Source organism: Hemiscyllium ocellatum, chromosome 6, assembly GCF_020745735.1.
Source record: "Hemiscyllium ocellatum isolate sHemOce1 chromosome 6, sHemOce1.pat.X.cur, whole genome shotgun sequence".
Lineage (NCBI taxonomy): Eukaryota > Metazoa > Chordata > Chondrichthyes > Orectolobiformes > Hemiscylliidae > Hemiscyllium > Hemiscyllium ocellatum.
The window spans coordinates 55,655,591-55,676,547 of NC_083406.1; the positions used below are offsets into that span (position 1 = coordinate 55,655,591).

The window sequence follows — 20,957 nt, forward strand, 5'->3', positions numbered from 1 at the left end:
AGGATTGCAGATTAGGAGGTCGGTGCTGAGTTCAAGGGAATTGACTGAGACAAGGTGGGGGGAGGGGATATGAGGAAACTGGAGAAATCAGAGTTCATCTCTTGTGGCTGGAGGGTTCCCAGGCGGAAGATGAGGCGCTCTTCCTCCAACCATCGTGTTGTTATGTTCTGGCGATGGAGGAGTCCAAGGACCTGCATGTCTTCGGTGGAGTGGGAGGGAGAGTTAAAGTGTTGAGCTACGGTGTGGTTGGTTCGGGCGTCCCAGAGGTGTTCCCTGAAGCGTTCTGCAAGTAGGCAGCCTGTCTCCCCAATATAGAGGAGGCCACATCGGGTGCAGCGGATGCAATAGATGGTGTGTGGAGGTGCAGGTGAATTTGTGGCAGATATGGAAGGATCCCTTGGGGCCTTGGAGAGAAGTAAGGGAGGAGGTGTGGGCGCAAGTTTTGCATTTCCTGCGGTTGCAGGGGAAGGTGCCGGGAGTGGAGGTTGGGTTGGTGGGGGGTGTGGACCTGACGAGGGAGTCACGAAGGGAGTGGTCTTTGCGGAACGCTGATAGGGGAGGGGAGGATTGGAAAAAGAAGTTGTTCAGGGTGAGGACCAGTTCAGTCAGTCGAAGGAGGGTGTCAGTGGAAGGGTAATGGTTGGTGCGGCGGGAAAGGAAGAAGCGGAGGGCTTTGAGTCCTTCGTGATGGGGGATGGAGGTGTACAGGGACTGGATGTCCATCGTGAAGATAAGGCGTTGAGGACCAGGGAAGCGAAAATCATGGAGGAGATGGAGGGCGTGGGTGGAGTCCCGAACGTAGGTGGGGAGTTCTTCGACTAAAGGGGACAGAACCGTGTCGAGGTACGTGGAGATAAGTTCGGTGGGGCAGGAGCAGGCTGAGACAACGGGTCGGCCGCGGCAGTCAGGTTTGTGGATTTTGGGCAGGAGGTAGAAACGGGCGGTGCGGGGTTGTGGGACTATGAGGTTGGAGGCGGTGGATGGGAGATCACCTGAGGTGATGAGGTTATGGATGGTCTGGGAGATGATGGTTTGGTGGTGGGAGGTGGGGTCATGGTCAAGGGGGCAATAGGAGGAGGCATCCGCGAGCTGGCATTTGGCCTCAGCAGTATAAAGGTCGGTGCGCCAAACTACTACCGTGCCCTCCCTTGTCTGCCGGTTTGATGGTGAGGTTGGGGTTGGAGCGGAGGGAGTGGAGGGCTGCACGTTCTGAGGGTGAGAGGTTGGAGTGGGTGAGAGGGGTGGACAGGTTGAGTCGGTTAATGTCGCGGCGGCAGTTGGCTATAAATAGATCGAGGGCGGGTAAGAGGCCAGCACGGGGTGTCCAGGTGGATGGGGTGTGTTGGAGGTGGGAGAAGGGGTCGTCAGAGGGTGGGCGGGAGTCTTGGTTGTAAAAGTAGGCACGGAGGCGAATCTACTATAAACCGACTGACTCCCACAGCTACCTGGACTACACCTCCTCCCACCCTGCCCCCTCCTCTTCCTGACCTCTCCGCCCCCACCCCACTCCGGCCTATCACCCTCACCTTGACCTCCTTCCACCTATCACATCTCCATCACCCCTCCCCCAAGTCCCTCCTCCCTACCTTTTATCTTAGCCTGCCTGGCACCCTCTCCTCATTCCTGATGAAGGGCTCTGGCCCGAAACGTCGAATTTCCTGTTCCTTGGATGCTGCCTAACCTGCTGTGCTTTAACCAGCAACACATTTTCAGCTCTGATCTCCAGCATCTGCAGACCTCACTTTTTACTATTAAGTAAGGATGTTTTGCTGCAGTTATACAGGGCCTTGGTGAGGCCAGACTTGAGTATTATGTGAAATTTTGGTCACCTAGTCTGAGGAAGGACATTCTTATCTTTGAGGGAATCCAGTGAAGGTTTACCAGACTAATTCCCAGGATGGCAGCACTGACATATGATGACAGACTGGATTGACTGGGCTTGCATTCACTGGAATTTAGAGGAATAAGGCAGGATCTCACCGAAACATGTAAAATCCTGATGGGACTGGACAGGCTAGATGCGGGGAATATTTCCCGATGTTAGGGAAGTCCAGAACTAGGGGTCACAGTCTAAGAAAAGGGCTAAAGGCTGAGATAAGGAAGAGTTGTGAACCTGTGGAATTCTCTACCACAAAAAGCTGTTGGATGCAGTTCATTGGAAATTTTCAGAAGGGAGCTGGGTATGGCCCTTGCAGCTAATGGGATCAAGGGGTGTGTATCAAAAGCGGGAGTGTGATACTGAAATTACATGATCAGCCATGATCATATTGAATGGTGATGCAGTCTTGAAGGACCTAATAGACTACTCCTACATTATTTTCAATGTTTCAAGATTTCTACATTTCTATAAAGAAGAAGCTGGATAGTCTGGGACTTTTCCAAATGGAGTATCGGGTGACCTCTTAGAGGTTTATACGAGGGCATAGATAAGATGAATAGCCAAGGTCTTTCACTAAGGGTAGGAGAGTCCAAAACTAGATGGCATAGGTTTAGATTAGATTAGATTAGACTTACAGTGTGGAAACAGGCCCTTCGGCCCAACAAGTCCACACCGACCCATCAAAGCGCAAACACCCATACCCCTATATTTACCCCTTACCTAACACTTCAGGCAATTTAGCATGGCCAATTCACCTGACCCGCACATCTTTTGGACTGTGGGAGGAAACCGGAGCACCCGGAGGAAACCCACGTAGACACGGGGAGAACGTGCAAACTCCACACAGTCAGTCGCCTGAGTCGGGAATTGAACCCGGGTCTCAGGCACTGTGAGGCAGCAGTGCTAACCACTGTGCCACCGTGCCGCCCTTTAAGGTGAGCACGGAATGATCTAGAAGGGACATGACAGGCAACATTTTCACACAGAGGGTGGTGCATATGTGGAATGAGCTGCCAGAGGAATTGGCGAGGTGTGTACAATTAAAATACTTAAAAGATATTTGTAAGGTATATGAATAAGACTGGTTTTGAGGGATATGGGCCAAATGTAGAAAAATGGACTAGCTCATTTTAGGATACGTGGTCGTTATGGACAAGTTGGGCTTAAGGGTCTGTTTCCATGCTGTATGACTATATAAAGTTCTCCTACAAGCCCCATACCTTCCACTTAAGGAAAGTTGAGAGCTAAATGTGCCAGACTTGACTTAAAGATCTAATGCCAGACAGACAATGTAAAAATGTACTGGTGGTCTCATTTCGTGACTCACCTGGTGGATCTTATGTGTGTATTCAGTTTAAATGACTCAGTGCAATGAAAAGCTACTAATTGAACATTGATTTGCATGATTCAGAGGCAGAGGCTAGGAACTCTGAGAAGTGAGACTTCCTATTCCTGAGGGAAACCCCACATGCAGACTTTTCAGCTGGTTTGATGGTGAGTTTAAAGTTCTGGCATCTCGTATAATTCTGCCTGTTGGTTTGTGCACATCTCATAATCACTCAACCCTTTAACAGAGATGGATTTCTGAGCTGCTTCCTTCTAAAAGAAGCACACAAAAGGAGAAATGTACTTAAATTGATATGGTCTGAGGCTCCCTTCCAACTTGACCTAAGACTTCATCATAACCAGATCTTTAGATGGCTTTGCAAGACTGGAGCAGCCTGTTCCACTATTTCTTCATTCTCATCCTTCAGTTAAATGTGCTGCTTCTCCACTTCTCCCTCAAGGTCCACACCAAAAGAAAATCCACTAGACCACTATAATCTAAACAGTCAGGGTAATATCCTTTTCTCATGAAGAAATCAGAACCTATCTTGGTGAATCCAGTTGCTCCCCCCATCAATGCCATGCTGGCCACTGTGCAGTGATTGCTGCAGCTATAATAACAGCAGTTAGAGGAACTCTTTGCAATTGCAAAAGATTGCACAATCTTAGCAGCCATTTCATTAATGAATGCTCTTAATCTCTGAGCAGACACTTACATATACTCACCAGTAACATGAATAATGGTAGCACCTGTATTTGCCTCCAGAAAGGAGTGTTTGGCAGCTGCTAGGATCTCTTGCATACATCTGCAGAAAACATGTCTGGCCAGTTTAAAGTTAAGATAGTGGAATCTTCCTGCACATGAATGTTTCTGGCTGCTTTACTGAAACCTTGGCTGTGAGTGAGGCAATCACCCCTTATACCTGAGCAAATCCAGCAATGGGGACAAATCCCACAGTTACATTTGTGTCTGTGTGGCACTAGTGGCATCATGAGATCTGTACCCTCTCAAACAGCCATCTGTGGTCATATCTAATATGCCACGATAGGCAGCCAACTGTGAAATGCAATGGGTTGCCATTAAGAAAAGACTAGTGACCAGAACCGCAGATTATTGCTTTGAGAACATGGGTTCAAAACTCATCATGGCAGATGATGAAATTTGAATTCAATGAAAAAATCTGTAGTCAAAATTTTAGATTTATTATCCTTCATTCCCAATTTCATTTAGAAGCCTGTTACTTTAAGCAATTGATTGTTTATGACCTGAAATGTATGTACCAAGAAGAAATTACCGGACATTCCTTTAATTTCCCAGAATTGGAAACATATCTCATGTAACATTTTGTGGATTTGCTGTTGTTGTTGTTGCTGCTAAAACTATTCAGGTTTTATTTTGAAAGGAGCTTATTCTAAATGGCATTAATTCACAGGTGAAGATGCTCATATTGCTAAAGGCTCTCCTGAAAACACATCTTTTAATCACTGCATGGCTTGCTCAGTCCCTGTTCTTTATAAACATCAATGCTGACAGTTTAATTCTGGCCCTGGACTTAGATTCTCTTTAAGCAAATCTCCAAGTGTTGGAAAATAAAACCTTACAAACTTTAGTTCTTCAGTCCTAAAATGTTGATATTTTCTGGGTGAGAACTCATTGAAAAATACTTCCACTCAATCTCTTCCCCTACAAATGATATGAGTAGCTTTGTTAAAAAGAAATGTAGCTGTGCAATCTGAAAGCCAATTTACCCCTGACAATTTTGATTATCCATCTGTGAAGGATTTATTTGGCACAACTTTTTAATGCACATAGTTGTGGGAGAAAAATAAAACACTCTGCCTGTGCATACTTGTTCACAAAAACATGGGTGATCTTAGCCAAACAGAGCATACCCAAAACAGCTCAACCTGACCACAACCAGTTTAGGCATTAAACAGCAAAACAAGACATGACCTAAACAGCTTCCAAACAGGAGGAATACACTCCTTAAGGTAATCTGATAACAGACTTCCTGTCACAATAGTGCTCCCACAGCCCAAGGGCATCCCCAGTCTTCACAGATACCAAAGTCTAGATTACAGTGGTGCTGGAAAAGCACAGATACCAAAGACCCAGAAAGGACACCTAGACTGAGTGGCACGCTGCTTTCTGTCAAGAATGCACACCACTCTGTAAAGCGTTTGATACAACAACACAGGACATTAACACTTACTCTAGCAGAGGAATGGAACCTCCTAAAACACTCCTCGTGCTTGATTGTTATTACCGGACAATAGATAGTCTTCCATTGAATGCATTTGAGTTCATATTATCTTCTAATTCATACAACACCACTGTAACCCTATTTAAAAAAGTTTGTATCTGCAGCTCGTGGAAGAGAACTCTTGGTTTCATTGAGCAGAGTGTCCATTCTGCACCAGCCCAAGTCAATTCTCTTCCCTGCGATATCATGTGAAATACATCAGATTTGTCAATTTCACTGGATCCGTGTTTTGCATCTCTTTATATATGGTCTTTTCTCTGACAATGGTCAATCAGAATTTTACTTGTAGCATAATCTTGATATTCATGGTTTCAAGCCCAAACGGGTGGCAGCACAACCATCTGAGTTGGTAGGTGGGGTGGGCTCAAAGACCACTCCATACACATAGACTGAAATGTCTGCCAGGTTGACACTTCTCTGTTATAAATAAGTGGCTACTGCTCTGTTAGAATTGCCATCCTTCAAAGCAGATGCCATTCAAAAAGTCAATGCCACATTATGTCATACCAATTTTCAATTACATTGAATTCTTCACAGTGAACTGACAACTGCCACCCAAGACAACATGGTGGCTTGTTAGTTAGCATTGCTACCTCACAGCACCAGGGACCCAGGTTTGATTCTACCCTTGGGAGACTGTCCATGTGGAGCTTGCACATTTTCTCCATGTCTAAGTGGATTTCTTCTGGGTGCTCTGGGTTGCTCCCACCTTCCAAAGATGTACAGGTTTGGTGGATTGACTGCCCATAGTGTCCAGGTGTGCAGGCTACATGGTTAACCATGGTATACCAGGGTTACAGGGATAGGGTAGGGTTGTGGGTTTGGGTGAAATGCTCTTTGGAGGGTCAGTGTGGACTCATGGACCACATGGTCTGCTTACACATCATAGGGATTCTATGATTCTATGTAATGTACATGCATCAACCAATATTGCTAAAACCTGGTTATTTCTCTGATGTTGGTTTGTGAAGATTGACTAATTAATGAATGAAATTTGAGCTAATATAGAAAACTTGTCTTGTGTACATCTTGAAGCCATGAAATGTATCATGATGGTGCGCATGTATAGGAAACTGTACAAAACAGGTAATAACCATTTCTGGGCTCATTTCTTTGGGCAAGCCCTGCCCAAATCAGACTCAATTGTCTGGTTTTAAGATTTAAACAAAGCTAAACAGTTAACTATGAATCATCATTGCCTTTCTGATGGCAATGTTGTTACCAGAGTCCGCTTGCAAAACAATCAGCAGCATGAATTTTGGTTTTCCCCTTGAAATGGTATTCTTGCAAATTGCCCTGATGGGTTCAAGCCAATAGCTTCAAAAAGATATTATTTTTTCATTTCTACATACTGTTCAAGGTAAAATATCCTAAGAACCATTGCAACTGGACATCATTTCCAATTTTTAAAAAAAATTTGCTTTAAAAATATTAATTGATATATTAAAGAGTGGAAACTTTATGCTGTTTGATTAATATTGCTAAAATACTTAACACAAACATACAAATTATCATCAGTGCAAAGTCTACCAACTACTGAGCAACCAAATGATAAATAATTGAAAACCATTTAAGAAACTGTAGAATCAGTTCCTAGTTGCATTTCAGCACTAAGCAGTTTCTAAATAAATCAAAGACAAACCAAAAAAGCTTTTAAAACAATCCTAGCAATATCTTTATACCCAAGTATAATTTCAAAAGCTTCATCAAAAACATTTAAACAAATGCAATTACCAGACACTCTCAAGGTGATTGATTTAATCAGTGCTGCAAAATATTTCCTCTAACTTTCTCATCAGCTTTGCGGATCTCCAAAGGCCATGCACAGCAGTGACTTTAGAAATCAGACATCAATGCCACAATTAGCACAAATATCAGAGCGTTGCCTGCATATGCAGTTTAGATGAAATGCTGGTGGTGCATGAGGGTGTTACCAGGTTTTTGGATAGGACTGGAATCTCGGAATCTAGCTTAACGTTTTTAAAATTATGACATCATGAACATTTGTTTGAATTTAAAGCTCCTGAGACCTTTACACCAATTTCCCTCAGACAGAGCATCCTGCACTAAAAAGAAACAGTGCCACCTCATGGAAACTCCAAATTATACAAAAAAATTTTTAAAGATTTTAAACTCACCTCCAAAACATGCTCTGCCTGCTGTTCTCGATCTAGTTTCCTTGATGTCGTCATGATCAGACCTGTTAAAAAAAAAGTTTGTGTTAGAATAATGTTACTTTTGCTTACTATTCTGGCAGACTTATTATCAGTGGGTCAGACTTATCCAATATGACAACATAACCAATGTTGCATTGTTCAAGAAGTCCAAAGATGTGCTCTAATCCTCAGACTGCAAAGAGGCAAATATTCACACAGAATCTGCCACTGATGGCAACAAAGAAGTTGAACATTAATGGAATGCAAGCCTCTTCTATGGATTAACTTTGCAGGTTGGTTGAAGGGCACTTTCAAAACAATGTGGATGGAGTCTATAGCACCCTGCACCTGGGAGATGTCAGCAATGGTTGAAAGTCTTCCTGTCCAAGCTGCTATTCAACAGCAGCTCATTACCAGATTTGGAGAAAATGCCATGACATCCCAGAGACATTTGTAGGTTAAGGATTGGGAGATGCCACACAGGTCCTGAGTTTTCTTCAAAATAAGCCATAGGCACAAAAATTCAAGGCAGATGTGACCTTGATAGACACATAGCCTTTCTGAGTGCAAGTCCTATTCCTGTGCATGACACAGTTCGGTGGTAGTGGCCTGCGTCTTTATTACTCTGCATTTGCACTGGGTTTCCAAAAACAGTAGAAAATGACAGTGAGGCCTGTCATGCTCTCCATCTGGAGGCTGTGCAGCAGCCACTGGAGGGTGATGGTCTTGGTGACAAGTTCATATTGTTCTCTCTTTCAACACTGTTTTTGTATTTGAACAATATCCCAAGAATTCTAGGCACAGTGATCTCCATGTGAGCATATATTCTATGAGGAATGTAACAAAGATGACATTTTACTAACAGTTTTCCTGACCCACCATACCTATTACAATGAAGCATCATGTTATTATCTTAACTGTGTCATAGAGGCTTCACAAGGAGGTCAATGTCATGCTTCGATAGGGAGCTTTCAGTTATGCAACATCATCCAAATGTATATTGAGCAGGCAAAATATTTATGCTACATCGGGGGAGCAGAATTCTGGCAGAAAACCACCATGATAGCCCTCTATCACAAAGCCATCCCTGAACATCATTGCATACTTGCCAGTCAGCATGTGGATGTCAAAATTTGAACGCTGACTTTCAGCATTAGCTGTGCAATCTGTTCCAGAAATGCCAAGTCTAGGTAACACTTTTCAGTTAGTGTCTGATTACATTTGCTTCATAACATGATAATGAGACAATTAGTACAAACAACGTAACAGTCATGATTGCTCAAGGCCATTATTTGTAATGTTCATTCTTGGACAATGAATGATCAGCTGTTAAGTGCTACTTCATGTCACGTGAGTGGCAATACTGCATAAGTGGATGCATGATGAATGCAATTGCCACTTGTCGGGCTTTAATTTAAACAATACTATCCTCTCAAAGAAAAAAAACAACAGCAACTGAGAACATTCTACATATAGTCACAATTACTCTGTATTTGTTATTGCCCAGTTGACTTGTGGGTAAGTTGCAAGCTCTGTGTCGGATGCTACATTTTATGTTGCTGTCCATGCACTGGATGACCTTTCAGCCTCCTGTTTCTGTTTACCTTGTTATAAAATCATTATATCCTCAATTTACCCCATGCCCACAGCTTTGAGAATTGCCCTGCCCTTGTTGACCATACACTCTCCATTTGTAGAATGCAGAATGATTGCCATTTGTGAAAATAATCCCCAAAACTCTCAGGGTGTCCTGTTCCCTCCAATATCCGAGGAGGTCTCATCCTTCTTTCCCAACATTCTATTTTAATGTAATTATTCCCTTAGTGACCCAGAGCAACAAAGATGATTCCACTTTCTCATGAACTGCATTGACAGTCTCTTGATAACCTTCAAACTTTATGAGCAAATACCTAGACTGACAACACCACTCTGACTTGGAAGTACAATTCAGACTGAGGACACCCAGCCCCTGGACTAGTATTACCACTGCACTGTGACTGACATACCTATATAATCTCCAGATTGCATTTGACCTGCTAGATTGATTGTGCTCTAATCCTCAGGCTGTAAAGACACAAATATTCGCAGAAGTGCCTCACTCTCTGTGGCTAACCTCAGAGAATGATTTGAATAACCCCTTTCACTGATTGGGACACAGTTCCTTGACCAACTGTAGTCACCCTTGACTCCACTAAGGTCTGCTCCCCATTGACTTTCAGACATGGTCATTAAAGTACATGTTCACCGTGTAAGCCTGGAAAGGCAATGGTCTAGTGGCATTACTGCTAGAGTATGAATCCAGGAACTAAGCTACTATTCCGGGAATCTGGGTTGGAACCCTGAGATAGCAGAGGAAGGAATTTGAATTCAATTTTGAAAAATCTGGAATTAAGAAAACATTGTTGATTGCTGGAAAAACCCATATGGCTCACTAATATCCCTCAGGGAAGGAAATATGTTCTGGCCTACCTGTGACTCCAGATCTACTCGAAACTGCCCACAAATGGCTGAGCAAGACACTCGTACCAATCACTATGAAGTTTCAACAAAGAAATGAAACCAGATGGACCACTTGGTATGCACCAGAAAGACAATGGCAGAAATACCCTGTCAACCCTGCAACTCCTCCTTACTAGCATATGGGGGCTCCTGCCAAAATTGGAAGAGTAGTCAAGCAACAACCTGACACAATCATACTTACAGAATTATACCTTACAATGTCTGCAAAACAACCATCACCATCTCTTGTTATGTTCTATCCCACTATCAGGGCAGACCCAGCACAAGTTGTGGCATAGCGGTAAATAGTAAGGAGTGATTTGTCCTTGGAGTCCACATCATCAATTCCAGATCCCATAAAGTCTCATAGCTTTAAGTTAAACATGGGCAAGAAATCCTAATCACCATGCACCATCCTCCCTTGCCTGATGAATCAATATTCCTCCATGTTGAACAAAAATTGGAGGAAGCATTGAGCGTCTCAACAGTGCAAAATGCACTCTGGATGAGGACTTTCAATGCCCACTACCAACAGTGGCTGGGCAGCACACAACTAATTGAGTGGGTCCGGTCCTAAAGTTTATAGCTGCTAGACTGGGTCTGTGGCAGGTGGTGAAGAAGCCAACAAGAGTGAAAAATGTATTTGGTCTCATCTTTATCAGTAGAGTAAAAAGTGAGGTCTGCAGATGCTGGAGATCACAGTTGAAAATGTGTTGCTGGTTAAAGCACAGCAGGTTAGGCAGCATCCAAGGAACAGGAAATTCGACGTTTCGGGCCAGAGCCCTTCATCAGGAATGAGGAGAGTGTGCCAGGCAGGCTAAGATAAAAGGTAGGGAGGAGGGACGTGGGGGAGGGGCGATGGGGATGTCATAGGTGGAAGGAGGTCAAGGTGAGGGTGATAGACCAGAGTGGGGTGGGGGCGGAGAGGTCAGGAAGAAGGTTGCAGGTTAGGAGGGCGGTGCTGAGTTGAGGGAACCGACTGAGACAAGGTGGGGGGAGGGGAGGAAACTGGAGAAATCCGAGTTCATTCCTTGTGGTTGGAGGATTCTCAGGCGGAAGATGAGGCGCTCCTCCTCCAGCCGTCGTGTTGTTATGTTCTGCCGATGGAGGAGTCCAAGGACCTGCATGTCCTCGGTGGAGTGGGAGGGAGAGTTAAAGTGTTGAGCCACGGGGTGGTTGGGTTGGTTGGTCCGGGCATCCCAGAGGTGTTCCCTGAAGCGTTCCGCAAGTAAGCGGCCTGTCTCCCCAATATAAAGGAGGCCACATCGGGTGCAGCGGATGCAATAGATGATGTGTGTGGAGGTGCAGGTGAATTGTGGTGGATATGGAAAGATCCCTTGGGGCCTTGGAGGGAAGTGAGGGAGGAGGTGTGGGCGCAAGTTTTACATATCCTGCGGTTGCAGGGGAAGGTGCTGGGAGTGGAGGTTGGGTTGGTGGGGTGTGTGGACCTGACGAGGGAGTCACGAAGGGAGTGGTCTTTGCGGAACGCTGATAGGGGAGGGGAGGGAAATATATCCTTGGTGGCGGGGTCCGTTTGGAGGTGGCGGAAATGACGGCAGATGATATGTTGTATACGGAGGTTGGTGGGGTGGTAGGTGAGAACCAGTGGGGTTCTGTCTTGGTGGCGGTTGGAGGAGCGGGAAGTGGAGGAGATGCAGTGGAGGGCCTTGAAGAAGGAGGCCATCTGGGCAGTACGGTGTTGGAACTGGTCCTCCTGGGAGCAGATGCGGCGGAGATGAAGGAATTGGGAATATGGGTGTCCCAGAGATGTTCCCTGAAGCATTCTGCAAGTAGGCGGCCTGTCTCCCCAATATAGAGGAGGCAACATCGGGTGCAGCGGATGCAATAGATGATGTGTGTGGAGGTGCAGGTGAATTTGTGGCGGATATGCTTCAGGGAACACCTCTGGGACGCCCAAACCAACCAACCCAACCACCCCGTGGCTCAACACTTTAACTCTCCTCCCACCCCCACCCCCACTCCACCGAAGACATGCAGGTCCTTGGACTCCTCCATCGCCAGAGCATAACAACACGACGGTTGGAGGAAGAGTGCCTCATCTTCCGCCTGGGAACCCTCCAGCCACAAGGGATGAACTCGGATTTCTCCAGTTTCCTCATATCCCCTCCCCCCACCTTGTCTCAGTCGATTCCCTTGAACTCAGCACCGCCCTCCTAACCTGCAATCCTCTTCCTGACCTCTCCGCCCCCACCCCACTCCGGCCTATCACCCTCACCTTGACCTCCTTCCACCTATCACATCTCCATCGCCCCTCCCCCAAGTCCCTCCTCACTACCTTTTATCTTAGCCTGCCTGGCACCCTCTCCTCATTCCTGATGAAGGGGTCTGGCCCGAATTGTCGAATTTCCTGTTCCTTGGATGCTGCCTAACCTGCTGTGCTTTAACCAGCAACACATTTTCAGCTCTGATCTCCAGCATCTGCAGACCTCACTTTTTACTCGAAGATATTTATCTATAGCCCTCATGATTTAAATGAAGGATCCAACTTCCCATTACTTCTCTATTAATACTTGAAGTGGGTGATTTTAAAGCAGGCTTGGTTTCAGTTCAAGGACTTTTACATTTTTAACATCCACCTGACAAAAACTGACAAGTTTTAGGAATAAAATCTACTCCCCTGCTCTGAACAAGTCCAGAAAAGGAAATCTAAGTTTGAATTAATTATTCTATGCTAAATCAGGCACCAAAAAAAAGAGGGAAATTGAGGTGGGATAAATATAAAGAGACATAACAGAGAAAAAAGGATTTTTCTAAAAACTTCCAAAAATTAATTAAAATTCAATGGAAAGAAACTGTATACCAGAAAACAGTCTGACAATAATCAAACATACCATAGTCCTTACAGAAGGAAACTATCACACTTACCTAATTAGAAGCAGAATCCCTACACAGTTAGAGCCCTTCAGCCCAACAAGTCCACACCGACACTCCGAAGAGTAACCCACCCAGATCCATTCCCCTATCCTATATTTTACCCCAGACTAATGCACCTACCCTACACATTCCTGAGTCCTTTAGACAATTTAGCATGGCCAATTAACCTAACCCACACATCTTTGGATGGTGGATGAAACCGGAGCACCCGGAGGAAATCCACGCAGACATGGGGAGAATGTGCAAACTCCCCACAGACAGTTGCCCAAATCTGAAATCGAACCTGGTCCTCGATGCTGTGAGGCAGCTGTGCTAACTTCTGAGCCACCATGCTGCCCCAAATCTGGCCTAAATGTGACATCAGACCCACAGCAATGTGGTTGACTTTTAACTGCCCTCTGGGCAATTAGGAATGGACAACAAATGCTGGTCTAGCCAGTGATGTCAATCTCCAGTGAATGAATAAAAAAGAAAAATGTATTAAGAATTAACTTTGGCTGGAATAAACAATCCTAAAATTTTTCTGATATATTTAGTTAGTTAGCTATTGTACATATCTACGAAAATTCACAACTTCATTTGTTTGAAGCCCTTGCATGTTACTGTTCAAAGTTCTGGAGAAACGGGCCATCTTTGACATCATCCTCTGTATTTGGTATATTTAACTATGTGTAAACTGAATGAGGAAATTTGCTGTCTAATTAATCCCTCAATAATACTGAACGTCAACAGCCTCACTGTTACTTCTACTACCAATCTAGTCCATTTTATAGTTCAATGAAAATAATTGCAGAAGGTAGATTAATCTACTTAATTTATTGGAGCCACAATGCACATATATGCAATGATTATCAGGTTTTCTATTGCACACTACTAAACAATCATCTAAATTTATCAAGAAACATTCCTTTGTTTGAAGCAAATAGCTGACATAACTAAATTGCAAAAAATATCAATAGATTCCAGACTACTTAGCATAATGTTCTACTTTGAACTATTTTTAGCTCCTTCATAAATAACCCTCCTTCCATCGTAATTTCAGAAATTAGGATGTTTGCTTATATATCATTCATAATTTCTTAGATACTGTTGTGTACTGTGCTTGCATGCAGCAAGATTGGGCCAACATTCAGGCTTGATCTAATAAATGGCAAATAATATTCATGGCCATGCATGTGCCAGGTACTGACCATCATGAACAAGAGAAAAAATAATCCACCATCCTTGTCATTAAATGACATTAACTTAACTGAATCCCACAACATATCAGTATCCAAAGACTTATCACTAATCAGAAACTTAACTGAATGAGCTGTTTAGGTACTGCTGTAAGATCAGATTAGAGGCCAGGAATTTGCTTGAGGGAAACTCACAAATCTCCCCAAAATCTGAAAACTGGACAAAGATTTTGATGGTATACTCTCCTCCTTTCCTGAATGAATGCAGCACCTACAGTATGTTTGATGCTAAACAGGACAATGGATCTCACATAACACAAGCCATTATTTTGAAAGTCACTTTCTCTACCACTGATACCCAGTGGCAGGGTGCACTATGCATGAGATGAATTGCAGTAACTTGCAAAGCTCCACTGACAACAATTTGCCAAAGCCCTTTTGACAGCACATTCCATAAATGTGATCTCTATCACCGAACAGCATGCAAACTCAAGTTCCTGCAAATTCCCCTCCAAATCACATCCATCATGACTTGGAATGCATCACAGTTCCTTTACTGTTACTCGGTTAAATTCCTAGAACTCCAATCCTAATATTTTTGGGGATGCACCATCACTGTAAGAACCGCAGTGGTTTATTATTACCACCGTCTCAATGACGATTAAAATATCCTTTAGAATGGGGCACTATATAATTCTAAGCTATTCATAGATCAGGTTAACAAATATTTACAGTTCCTGACATATGAATTTTTCCATTTCAAAACATTTGAGTTTGCATATTTACGAAGACTGGAGTTTTAAACTAAAGTTCTGTGAAAGGCATGTTAATTTTTTTTTGGCTTTTTACCTTCCTATAAGAAAAACAATAATCTGTTGAAGTTAAAACCAGAAGGCAAATTGTTCCAAGTTTTAAACTAATTTCTCCTCGAATGACAGATTAAAATGCATGACAGGGGAATGAAAGCAGATTACATACCCTGTCGTCTTATAGGAGCATCATGCACTGTAAAGTGCGCAAAAACTTCCTATAAACTAGGACTAGGAACTAAATCATGTGATTTAAAATCATTTGGTAACGTGCCATAATTCTTAAAGTAAAATGGCCTCTCTTCATTTCACCAATAAGAATGCGATAAACTGGAGTCGCTTAGTTTATAATAATGACTGAAATTTCAAGTAAAATTACCATGAATACAAACTTATTTTCAACAGGGACTAGGAATGTTCTTACTGCTTTAAAAATAATCGAAACTTTCCATCACCATACTAAATTCTGATCTACAATGTTTAATCGATCAATCTTACTAGTCTAATACTTCACTAAAGCAGTATAGCTGAGATCAGCAAATTAAGAATGTCATGGATAGAATTCGTCTCCATGATGAGTGCAGCTATGTGTGGCCATACCATGCTATGACATTGTGCAGACTGTGTTTTGAACAGAAATAATTTAAAGGAAATGTGAAGTTATTTTTCCACAATGACAAAATGAAACTACTGGAGTAGAAAGCAGTCGTAAACTACTGATTAACATTCATTAAAAGAACTGTTAAAAATTTGGCCCACATAACAGAAAAAAATACTGCAACGACATATAAAAAGAATCCATGCAAGCTTTATATTTCCTATTGAAGACTTTATTCTTAATTGTGAAGGGGAAAAAAAATCATGATTTCAACATGGGTCTGAAAACTATCGTATCACCACCATTTTATGTGACTCAAAGATTTGACAGAGCACTTCACTGATAAAAGACTACAGTCAATAAGAAGACTTTGTTAGCTATTATCAGATCACAGCTTGTGACTTGAGAAACCTTGATATTTTATTACTTTTGTGAGCTGTCCAGCACCATTTGCAACATAAAGATGCAACAAAACCAAACACTAAGGTAAGATCTCCTGGATCAACAAACAATACAAGTCATCTGTTACAAACATAAGCATCAACAACAGTTAACCAAAAGTAGTACAAAATGTTCAGTTATAATATGTATTACAAAGCTAGAAAATAAGTCAAAATGTTCTTCTCTAGTCACAATAAACTCGCCTGTGAGAAAAAAAAGATTTGAACAGAACATAGTTACCAAATACCTCTCCATAATGAGATAATGACCTAACAGTGATTTTCGCAAATCACTTTCTTCTTGGTATTTATTTATCCTTAAGCTACTATTAATGGTGTAGCTATGGTGAAACATAAAATAATGTGGACTAAACACACAACTTCAAATAATTAAACTACTGATGGCAGATCAAATTGTTTAATCATATTTCTGTGTCAATATTACAAATATGCAGTACGCTTGGTGCACAAGAAAGCACATCCAAATATTCAAATTAGGTTACAATATTAGAGTACTGATTCATAACTGAAGGCTGTTGTTGTTTCCAGAGGCTGGAGACACAGTGAAAATACTTTTCTTTCTCATTTCCAAAGGCAATACTGCGCATTTGCTGGTATGTCCGAAGGTAGTACTGTGTTTGGCGACAACATAAACTGGTCAAGCTGGCTGTCATTTTATCAGGTTGCTAGATGATTCATGAGCTCAGTTCACTGGTGGAAGCAACAGATTCATTATTAATTTGCATGTATGTTTCCTTATCACTGAGAAAGATATGGCCTCAAATTTCAACTAAGGATAGTGCAACCACTGAACCTACAGTAGTAATACTTCAGAGCATTAATTCCAGGATGCAAGCTTAGTCACTATTTCCTGATTTATCAACTGCTTCTATTATTCTCACCGCCTATATTGGATTTTCACGCTGTGACTTGAATTCTGAATTTAAATCTTTGAACTTTATATATATTGGTGGTCTTTGTGCTCCTGTCACCTACCCTGGAGGGGACAGGGTGGAAGGGCTGTCCCAAGGCTTTGCAAGGAAGACTTGTTCAGCCAACAAGAACAATCCAGAATTTCCTGCAGGACAGTAAGGGCTAGCCTGAGTCATCTCCTGGTGCGATGGATAGAGTACTTAGTGGAGAAAGGGTGGCATGAACCACAAGATTGTGGACATAGAGATGCCAGAGAATGATCAGAAGGAAGCATAGCATGATATTAGAAACAAAAAAAAGGTGACAGAAGCTGTTGGGAAAGTTTTGAGAATAAATGGCAAGATTTATTTATGTTGTTTATATCATAAAACTGTAGGAAACAGCATTAGATGCCCATATGCCTGTATGCATGGGCTTTAACAAGCTGTGATCATTTTTGAAAGCTTAAGACCCCTTCCACAAATTTAACAAGCTGTGATCATTTTTAAATGTTTTACTGCTTAAGCATGAACATCCATCACCAGGACTCTCCAAATGGTTTAACTTGATGCCCAATGCTGCCCTGCTGCAGTTCCTAGTCCTGCAAGCCTCAGTCCAGCTGTGGAATTGCTTGTAGTCAGCTTTACTCACAATCATTATTGGAACCCCCTCTGTTTCCACTATCACTATCTCTTATAGCCTTCAAATCCTTGAAGGAGTCATGAATTCATTTGTTAATAACATATGGGACAGTTTACATTATAAAGTGGGAAAGGGCGTAAGAACACATGACTACTAGGAGACACCAACCTGATGAAGGAGCGGCGCTCTGAAAGCTAGTGCTTTCAATTAAACCTGGTGGACTATAACCTGGTGTTGTATGATTTTTAACTTTGTACACCCCAGTCCAACACCAGCATCTCCAAATCAAGGATACGTAAAAGTGACAACTGCACTATTTTTGTGGAGATGAAGTCCTGCCATCACATTGAGAATAACCTTTATCGTGTTGTGTGGCACTATCACCTTGCTAAATGGGACAGACTTCAAAGCTATCCAGCAACTTAAGACTGGGCAACCACAAGGCACCGTGGGCCATCAACTGCAGCAGAACTGTACTCTAGCACAATCTGCAACCTCATGGAGTGGCATATCCCCCCATTCAACCATTACCATTAAGCCAGTGGATCAATCCTGGTTCAAATGGAGAGTGTAAGAGGGCATGCCAGGCGCAGCATCAGGCATATCTAAAAATGTCAACCTCGTGAAATTATCAAACAGGACTACTTGCATGCCAAAAAGCGTAAACAACAAGTGATAGACAGAGCTAAACAGATCAGATCTAAGCTTTGCAGTCCTTTCACATCCAGTCGCAAATGGTGGTTGACAATTAAACAATGCACTGGAGGAGGAGGCTCCACAAGTATCTCCATCCTCAAATAATGGAGGAGCCCAGCACATCAGTACAAAAGATAACACTGATGCATTTGCACCCATCTTCAGTCAGAAGTGCCAAATGGATGATCCATCTCGGGCTCTTCCAGTGGTCCCCAGCATCACAGATATCAGTCTCTAGCCAATTTAAATCACTCCACATGATGTTAAGAAATGGCAGGAGGCACTAGATTCTGCAAAAGGTAACGGGCCCTGATAACATTCCGGCAATAGTACTGAAGACTTGCACTCCAGAACTTGCCACTCCCCTAGCCAAGCTCTTCCAGTACAGTTACAAAACTGGCATCTACCTGACAATGTGGAAAATCACCCAGGTACGTCCTGTAAACAAAAAGCAGGACAAATCTAACCCGGCCAGTTATTGTTCAATCAGTCTACTCTCCATCATCAGTAAAGTGATAGGAGGGGTCATGAACAGTGCTATCAAGCAGCACCTATTCAGCAACGACCTGCTCTGTGACGTCCAGTTTGGGATTTGCCAGGGTCACTCAGCTCCTGATCTCATTATAGCCTTGGTTCAAACATGGACTAAAGAGCCGATTTCCAGAGGTGAGGGGGGAGTGACAGTCCTAACATCAAGGCCACACTTCACTGAGTATGACATCAAAGAGCCTGGCAAAACTAGAACCAATGGGTATCGGGGGCAAACAGTTCGCTGGTTAGAGTCATACCGAGCACAAAGGAAGATGGTTGTGGTTGTAAAGGGTCAGTCATCTCAGTTCCAGGACATCTCTGTAGGAGTCCCTCAGGGTAGTATCCTAGGCCCAACAATCTTCAGCTGCTTCATCAATGACCTTCCCTCTGTCGTAAGGTCAGAAGTGGGGATGTTTGTCGATGATTGCACAGTATTCAGCACCATTCATGATATTGAAGCAGTCCATGCTCAAACGCAACTTGGGCCGACAAGTGGCAACGAACATTCGCGCCACACAAATGCCAGTCAATGACCATCACCAATAAGAGACACTCTAACCATTGCCTGTTGACATTACCATCACTGAATTCCCCCCACTGTTAACATCCTTGGGAGGGGGGTGGGGGGTTACCATTGACCAGAAACTCAACAGAACTCACCACAAACTCAGTGGCTACAAGAGCAGGTCAGAGACTAGGGATACTGCGGTAAGTAATTCTATTCCTGACACACCAAAGTCCATCCAACTTCTACAAGGCACAAGTCAGGAGTGTGATGGAATACTCCCACTTGCCTAGATGGGTGCAGCTCCAACAACACTCAAGAAACTTGACACCATCCAGGACAAAGCAACCTGCATGATAAGCACCACATCTCCAAATATCAATCCCCCCAACACTGGCACTCAGCAGTGTGTACTATCTACAAGATGCACTGCAGAAATTCACCAAAGATCCTTAGACAGCACCCTCCAAATCCATGACCACTTCCACTTAGAAGGACAAGGGTAGCAGGTACTTGGGAAGAACATCACTTCCAAGTTCTCCTCCAAGCCACTCACCACCCTGACCTGGAAATACAGTTCCTTTACAGTTGTTGGGTCAAAATGCTGGAATTCCCTCCCTACCAGCATTGTGGGTCAACCCACTGCAAGGGAACTGCAGTGATTCAAGAGGGATTCTGGGTAATCCAAGATGGAGGATGGGATAAATTTCTGGCTGTAACAGCTGCTCCTTTTTTTTTTGAGGTATTTTAGGTGCTGGAGGTGATTTCCTCAAATTTCAGGAGCAGCAACTACTGTTTTATATGCTGTTGCATTGTTTTGGAACTTTTCTTTCCCAAAGTCAAAACAACAACAGTGTGAAAAGGGAGAAGAACAAACAAAGGAATCTCAATTGTTTTAAGTGGCCTACCAAAAGTGTGCAGTAGTGAGTAGAGTGGGTTCATTCTTGATTATATGTTTTTTGAGATAAGTCTCTTGATTAAACTTAAAATATAAGCGGTAACTATTAATCTAACCTGGGGCAAAGTTTTGTAGAGGAACAAGATGGTGTTATTTTCTGGGTCTGTAGATTGTGAAGGAGCAAAAATGACCTTTAGTAGAGTAATATGTACTTCTTGTCAGATATGGGAGTTTTTAAAGAGAGTTTAAGGGTTACTGCAGATTATATCTGCAATAAATGCTGTTGGTTTTGAATCTTACCAGATCAAATGGATCGGTTGGAGAGACAGTTAGAAGCAATGAGGAATTTGCAACAGCAACAGTATGTGATGGATGGCAGTTATAGAAAGGGAGGGGTGGGGGAGGGGGGAGACTCAGATACAGTCACATAGATGGGTTAACTCCAGGAAAGGTAAGAAAGGTAGGCACCAGTGCAGGCGTGTTCTGTGGCTGTACCCATTTCAAACAAGTATGCTGTTTTGGAAAATGTAAGGGGTGACGGATTCTCAGGGGAACGTAGCACGAACAGCCAAGTTTCTGGTATTGACACTTCCTCTAATGCAACGAAGGATATGTCGGGTTCCAAGAGATCAATTGTGTTATGGGATTCTCTAGTACGAGGTACAGACAGACTTTTCTGTGGCCAGCAGCAAAAAATCAGAATAGTGTGTTGCTTCCCTGTTGCCAGGA

The 20,957-nt window shown here is 43.1% G+C and overlaps 1 protein-coding gene across 1 annotated transcript in view; it reads right to left on the minus strand.

Annotated features, from left to right (window-relative positions):
• LOC132816926 (protocadherin Fat 3-like) overlaps nucleotides 1–20,957 on the minus strand; it is a 575,577-nt gene that overhangs the window by 263,101 nt on the left and 291,519 nt on the right. Inside the window, exon 3 of the mRNA XM_060826951.1 lies at nucleotides 7,608–7,669. Coding sequence (XP_060682934.1) covers nucleotides 7,608–7,669 — 62 coding nt within the window. The remainder of the gene's footprint in view (nucleotides 1–7,607; nucleotides 7,670–20,957) is intronic.